An 8,142-nucleotide genomic window follows, 5' to 3' on the forward strand; every position below is an offset into this window, starting at 1 on the left:
ACAATGCAATAAACTATCACTGCACCCGTTGAAAAAAGACTAAATTTGTATACTATTTAGAATACAAACTAGAAAAATTAGTACTAGGTACTGACACTCCTCCAGTTATTATGAATGGCAAGATTATTTGTCAGGTATATCAAATATCAATTTTTAGGTATAAAAATAAACGAATATCTATCCTGGAAATCTGATATTGATTATTTATGTACTCGCTTATCAAAATGTACTGATGTCCTCCGCAAAGTTTATCTTACCAAAACATGCTTTAATTTCACTATATTACTTTGTTTTTACCCCCATCTCACCTATTGCTGTATGCTATGGGGGAATTGATTTAAAACACATTTACATAAATTATTTCCGATTTTAAAAACAGTTAATACGAACAGTTTATAATTCAAAATTAAGTCACACAAAAAAGTTATAGCTAGATTGTAAAATATTGAAAATCTGTGACTTGGTTCTCATTATATATTTATGTACAATTACCTTACAAATCTCTTGCCAAATACTTCTAATAATATTTTCAACACAAATGCTTCTTACCTTTCATACTCCACGCGTCATTCAGCAGATCTTCACCGATATCTTTCAAGAACTAAAATCACCCTAAATTCTTTACGTTGTATAGAGGAATCAAGCTATGGAATGATTTGAATGAATGATATTAAACAAAGTAAAACTCTAAGTAAATTTATAAAAATTCTGAAAGATAAATTATTCTCTCAGTATGAAAATCCTGCAAATAGGTCACTATGATTTAAATTCTTGTTTGTTTGTTTTCCCTATATTAGCCCATTGTTTTTTGCATTGTATTTCTATGTCATTTGTTGTTTACTCTTTCTGAATGTTTTATTAATTTGTATTTAATTGTATCATGGTTGTGTCCACCCACATGTGCTTATTAAATACTTCCAGGGGCTCCCAAACCCACTTTTCTTAAAAAAAATATTTGTATAAATCTGTATTTTTATGATTGATTGATTGAAATAAATTTTTAATTGAATTGAAATTTAACTAAATTGGCCCCTTTTTGACCCAATGTTTCGCTGCTCCTATTCTGAATTTGGCCTATACATATATATCATAACACACATTCAGAAAAAACGTTACACATTTCTTTTCATGCTTATCAGTGAGCGAAACTTTAACTTTTTTTGGCAGTCTGAATAGAGTGACGGATGGGACCCCCTTGTAGAGTGCTGCAAAGAAAAAATATAAACGAGTACTGTAGGGGCCTACTATTGGTAAAAGAAATAATGCCTATATATATATATATGAAAAATATATGTTTTATATATCTTATAAAATATTTTATTTGAGATTTTGAAAAGACGTGTGTGTGGGTATTTATGTATTTTTCAATTATCAACATTGTAATTATGTTCTTTTTTCCATAAATATATTTGTTATAATAGATGTGAAAATACTTTACGTATACGTACCCGGTACTCGTACCGTATCGACCGTATCTGCCTCAATGACACTATTTATATGATATATATATATATATCATATAAATAGCTTTGAAAGCATTACCATTTATCTTCAGCATATTTTGTTACTATATATATATATATATATAGATACCTTCTTCATAATACTGCAAATAATATACATATATATCATATAAATAGTGTCATTGAGGCAGATACGGTACGAGTACCGGGTACGTATACGTACAGTATTTTCACATCTAAGTACGATAGCAATGGGCACCGGGGTATGTCGCTCTATGCATATATCCGACACACTCGGCCGACCAACGCAGCGCATCCAGTGCATGCATGCACAGCGCTGTGCATGCAGAATTAGAAGCAAGCATGATTTTGTGTTATGGCAAAGTACCGTGATCCTGGATCAGACTCAGAGTACGGTACCCCCGGATCATACAAGACATCGACGGAATGGATGCCTTCCTGGGATGCCTTCTCCTTGAAAGCTTGATTCATTGATTAAATGAGAGTGATTTATATCCAGTTGCTACAGTTTGCAGAAAGGTGATGTATTCAGTAAAACCAATCTTACTGTTCCAATGTCTGAGACTTAACGTTAGTGTGCGAAGTGGGGGAAGCGCTCCGTTCAGCACAGAGGAGAGGGGGTCTGTGTGCGGGAAGCGCGTTTCCGGAGTGGATGGGGATAGTACGGTAGTAGTAAGACGGTACCGTATGGTCTGCATACGTATTTAACTCTATGATTGTCTGTTGGTAGGATGCGTCTCAGTTCTCCCATCAGCTGCAGCAAGGTACCGGTACGAGCGCTGCTGCTATTTCTAGGGTCAGTCGCAAATTACACTGCTAGTGTTACGTGTTTTTCTATTACTTGGTGCTGTGTCAGTTGTACCAGTTGTAAGACTGTCTGTCAACTTTATGATGAGAATTTTTCTTGACAACTAACATTAGACCTAACTGTAGTGTTAGGTCTAGTTTAATTGAAAGCAGAGATCATACAATCAAGATCCTATGTAGTATGTATGAACTATGAATGATGGGTGGGGGGGACCTAAACTTACACACTTTGTTTACATTTACAAACAATATAAAACTATGACAATCTTAATATTTGAACGGATTGTCTCACCCTAATTTGTAATAAATATTCTAAAAATCATTGATCAAGAAGAAAATATCACAAAAATTACTAAAACGAAAATCATGCCATGTTTTCTGAACACCTCTTGATTTTGCCGCCGGATGTAGAACTAGAAGGAGTCCTAACGTTAGAGCTACACACTCCATTTATCATGCAAAAAAAAATATATTTCCCTGTGCCTCAATTTCTAAAAAATCTTCATATATATTTTTTTTTAATATATGAAATTAAAGTGAATATAACTCTAAAATCAAAAATAGTTGTAGGTTTCTATGCATTTAGTGATGCAGCCTCTGCAGAAAAAATTGAAAATGAACCGTTCGATCGTCACACTGCAGTCACAGTTTTACCCACAGACTGCGCATTTTGACATTGAAATTGCATGCGCAAATGAGTGGTGCCCTGCGCAGACCCTCTCAATCTCAGTCAGACCTGAGACATAATAAACTTAAGTTTTTAAAATTTTAACAATTTTGACTTGGATTTTTATATAAATTTCTAACTCTGTGTGTTATGGATATGAAGTCTGTGGCTGTTGACTCTTTGTGTTGACTTTTATCTAAAATCTTAAGAGTGCCAAAGATTACCCATGAAATGTCATGAAAATAATTTTTGCTTAAGAGATGAAGGTATCCCTGTTCATGTTTTTTTCCATTTATATTTTAAAAGTGGAACTTATCTTTTTTATATTAGCAGGACTCAGATGACTATATATACAAATTATTTGCTTTCATTTTTGGCATATGTATAAAATCTAATACAGTGGAAACATTCATGATTGATTTAAAAAAAAACCCAGACATCTCACTTCACAAAGAAATGTTATGACCAGTTGTTTTCTATTTCACACTTTGCTTATTCTAGATTTCTAATTAAATGATGGCTGCCTTGTATTTTGTGTTGTTGATGTGGCTGCCACTTTGCAGAGCTAATACAGAAGAAACAAGCACAGTTCCAGATCTATTCACATATGGCCTTAATAGTGAAGGTAAACTTTAGTTTTGGTCATGTTTGATTTGAAAGAAACTGTTGATTGCAGGTAAAAAAAATTTTTTTTTGATTTTCAGGGGCTACTTTTTACAACTTACTACCTGAATCTGCAACATTGGATAACTTTAACATTGCAACTAATGGGGATTTTCCAGGGATCCTTTTTTTTAGTTTCCAGAGCTCTTTAAAGCGTTTCTGGGGCAAAATTGCCCCAAGCCCTTGTGTAATTTTTTTTCCCTGCTTGATTGAAAAGGGTTTTTTTGTATCTACATCAGGCACGGATACAGAGTCATACTATTACAGAGTGCGAATTAGACCAGAAACCAGTCCAAAATGAATGACATTTCATCCCCCCAAATTATTGGATGTGCAATGAAGGCATTGTACGGGACACACCATTATGTTTTAAAAATTTTACAGGGTGTGCCTACACTCTGATATTGCAAAGGAAAACCATGCACACTAAAATATGCATGTATGCACTGCTTCTTTACCATATATGGGTTTTCTTCATGGCTATCAAATGTAAATATTCAAAAGCTATGATTGTGTTTATATTTTAGAGGGATCAATTTGTGAATCCATGTATGAGAAAAGATGAAATATGAAAATTTGAAATATGAAAGCATTTCAACTAAGTAAAATTAAAGAAAATGTTAGTTTAGCTTGGGAGTCAAAATAAGTTTAACCTGTTGACTGCTGAATTGGGAGATTCCCATAGGATTTGTACAGTAGACATTGGAGCAAATGTTATACCTTGTATTTCTTTCTTGTTCAATGTTCCAGTAGACCTCTATAACTTCAGCTGCTATAACTGCCAAGGTATAGTAGGAGAGGTGACAAATTGTGGAGAAAGTCTGGTGGCCGAAGAGGATATAGCCGTCATTGAGAAGATCCCATGCAATAATGTTTGTACAGTAAGTCCATTTCCATTTTAGTTGTTTTTTTTCTTTTCTTTCTGAAGTAAGTCTCAAGATGGTAGTAAAACAATATAAATATTGAGGCATATTTCAGTGTAAGTTTTACTCATTGTTGAATTTGCAGAAAGCGGTGAGATACAAGATGGATCAGAAGATCTATGTGACAAGGAACTGTTCACAGAGCTGTGATCCAGGATGTACAATGCGAGCTGGCACGGGGACATGCTGGTACTGCTGCCATGGTAATCTTTGCAATGGTGCCAACCAGAAAGCATCACCATCCTTTTGCTCACTCATCGTCTTTGGTCTGTTTGTTATTTATGGATATATCTGAGCATTTCTTGCTTGTTTAGGCTCATCAAGACTTGAGCTGTAAATAGCTCAGAAACTTATTTCAACAAGATTAAAGGCAAAGTACACCCCCAAGAACTGACTTGAACAAATAGAGAAAGAATCGAGACAAAATCTAATCAAAATTAATTGGATGTATAATAAATGCTTATTTTCTCACATCACGTCCAGTATGCAAAAGAGGGAGCATATGATTACACATAGTTTTTTTTTAAAATAATTTTATTACATGATTTTTTTTATAATTAAAACAAATAAATTCAGACACTTGATACATGTAGTAAAGCTGATATCCATCAAATGTGAAATCAATTTTAATTCACTTTTACCACAGGAAAAATATGTTTAGTGCAAATGAGCTAAACTTTATTTTTTACCTTCAATTCTAATAAAATTGTTTGTGTTCTAGTGATGAAATAAAAAAATCTCTATTTATTCAATGAATGAATTGGATGAACTTTACCTTTAATCAAATAGTATTCCTCGTACATACTGAACCCAAGTAGCTAGGATAGAGTCTTGTTCATTCCATGAGGAAAATAGAGGCTGACACCTTGGATTTATACATCTGTTTCACTAGGTTTTAAATATGAAAATATCCAAACTTTCAATTTCAAGCACATGGTTGTTTTTTAATATTCATACTAAATATTTTTATTCTATATATGTTTTTACTCTTTAAGTAAAAACAAACAAACATGGATTTGTATTTAGTAGACTTCTATCCATTCCAATGCCTTGTGTACAACATGTTTAGTTTCATTTCATACTACTGTAGAATGCTACTTTTACTTTTTTGCCAATGTACTAGCTAAAATATATATGTACCGTATATGTTTATACAAATTAGAGACTACCTGCGGTGTGCTGAAATATTGATTGGACTTTTCCTAGTTATTAACATGCTGTACATGTCAAAATTGTATAAAAATCATTGATAAGATACAAGTTTATTGTTTGATATTATAATCTATCTGGTGTACATTTCATACTTTCCAGACAATGTAACTGTATCCATGTGTAAAGTAGATGTATAGTATAAAGTAAATATATTTATAAAGCCAAAACATTTTTCATCAATAGACAAAAGCATATATGTTTATACATGTCTCTTAGATTTATATAAAGGTATATTCTAAGATTGTGCTGCACATTTTCAGAAAGTATAGCAATAAAGACCAACGCCTTTCATGTAGCAATATAATACAGTAATAACTTTTAACCCTTTTAACAGCCAACACATTCAAACATTTTCTCTTTCAAATATCTATGAATTATAAGAGTATGATGTATGTTTGTGAAGTTTCATGGTGAATCTTTCTCTTTTTATCTTGCTGTTTAATATGGATTTAGTAGAATTTGAACAGTAATATTGCTAGAATTGTAATATTGTCTTCCTATACTGTGTCAGTGCATATCTGTTCTTGTTCATGTATGAACTACAAAAAGTACATTAACCTATGTATGTCCTTCTAGTGTATGTTTTAAGCAGTAATTTAAAAAATAAAATGTAATAGAATTCCTGTTAAGGAATTACTTCCTGCCGGTACCCTCTACCTCACATGGGTTAAATGCAGCACAAAGTGGATCAAGGATATTGCACTATGGCTGGGATTCGAACTCGGGATCCTCTGTTTTGAAGTCAGGAGACTCATCCACTGGGCCACATCACTCCACATATAATTCTTGCAAAATTCGCTTAAACAGAGTTGATCCTATCAACACAGACTGTATTAAAGACATGCACATTTTGTTTAAGGTTTCCAACCTTACCCCATCATTTGTGGAGCGTTGTGGCCCAGTGGATTAGTCTTCGGACTTTGAAACAGAGGGTCGTGGGTTCGAATCCCAGCCATGGCGTAATTTCCTTCAGCAAGAAATTCATCCACATTGTGCTGCACTCGACCCAGGTGAGGTAAATGGGTACCTGGCAGGAATTTATTCCTTGAAATGCCATCGCGCTGTAAAAGGCTGCGAGGCTAAAGCCAGGGTAATAATATCCAATTAAGCGCATAGGGACGCATTTGGCAGTGATATGCGCTATACAGTGCGTCCCAGAAAAAACGAAACCGAGATTTAGTGATGATTTATCATAACTTAATCATAAATAAAATAGACAAATGACCTACCAACGTAAAGCTTAGAATCTCCTCTTTCACCTGGTACTACGTAGATTATTCCTCATTCACGCATGAGTGAGCAAAAACAATTCAAAGAACAACATTTGGCGGGGTGTATCTAAATTTCAAAAAGAAAGTCACATGACTAAAAAGTTCAATATCTGCTCTTTTATTTGATACCTTAATCACAAAAAATGGTCAAGAAGTAAAAAAGTTATGATCCCTCGAAACAATGCTTGTATTTCCATAATTTCATTAAATAAACGTGTTTTCACAAGTTTCCCACAGAAGATATCGCACGGTAACAAAAGAGTTAATGCATGGCTGATCGTGAACAAAACGGAGTGTCGAGTGAGTTTGAACGCTAGCCTGTAAAACCTCTTCATTTTATGAAATTATTGAAATTCAAGCCTTATTTCAAACAACCAGAACTTTGTTATTCCTTGACCATTTTCTGTAATTGAGGTATCAAATTAAAGAGCAGATATTGAACTTTTTAACAATGTGGTTTTCTTTTTAAAACCCAGATACGGCCCGCCAAGTGACTTTTGGGAATATCCTTTTCAAATTGTTTTTGCTCACTCATGCGTGAATGAGAAATAATGTAATTTCAGATGAAAGAGGAGATTCTAAGCTTTAAAATGGTAGGTCATTTGTCTATTGTATTTGTGATTAAGTTATGATAAATCATCGATAAATCTCGTTTTCGTTTTTTGTGGGACGCACTGTATAAGCATGTTGGTATTATTATTATATAATTTGTTATAGCTAGTCTTGCTTACTATGCTTGTAGAAGGTGCTTCTTTATATCCGTCCAAAAGATTTTGCAGAGCAAATATTTTTGTTGTCCTTTGGATCATCGATTTTGTTCATTTTTAAGCCAAGATTGTCATAAGTTTTCTCTTTGTCACTTTAAAGGGGAGGTCCACCCCAACAAAAAGTTGATTTGAATAAAGAGAGAGAAAAAAATAACACTGACGATGTCATCAAAATCAGTTGTGAAATCAAGAGTTATGAGCTTTTCTTGATTTCGCAAAAGGGTTACAGGCACATCCTAATTGGTATGCAAATGAGGGAACTAATTATGTCATCTACTTACAATTACTTCTGTATTTCATCATATGGAATAGGAATTATTTTCATTTTTCCCGTCATTGTGATTTGAT

At 33.6% G+C, this 8,142-nt stretch overlaps 1 protein-coding gene across 2 annotated transcripts; it reads left to right on the top strand.

Moving 5' to 3' along the window:
- Window positions 1-1,866: 1,866 nt before the first annotated feature.
- LOC121414777 lies at window positions 1,867-5,093 on the top strand. 2 transcript variants are annotated; one of them, XM_041607833.1, is made up of 4 exons: window positions 1,867-2,003; window positions 3,460-3,583; window positions 4,372-4,502; window positions 4,630-5,093. In XM_041607833.1, exons 2-4 carry the CDS (start codon window positions 3,472-3,474, stop codon window positions 4,837-4,839), a joined length of 453 nt encoding a protein of 150 aa, XP_041463767.1. In that variant the 5' UTR covers window positions 1,867-2,003; window positions 3,460-3,471; the 3' UTR covers window positions 4,840-5,093. The 2 variants fall into 2 exon arrangements, with proteins under 2 accessions (XP_041463767.1, XP_041463768.1); XM_041607834.1 differs by having other exon boundaries at window positions 4,375-4,502; window positions 4,630-5,087.
- The last annotated feature ends 3,049 nt before the right edge of the window (window positions 5,094-8,142 follow it).

This window comes from Lytechinus variegatus, chromosome 5, assembly GCF_018143015.1.
Source record: "Lytechinus variegatus isolate NC3 chromosome 5, Lvar_3.0, whole genome shotgun sequence".
Taxonomy (NCBI): Eukaryota; Metazoa; Echinodermata; class Echinoidea; order Temnopleuroida; family Toxopneustidae; genus Lytechinus; species Lytechinus variegatus.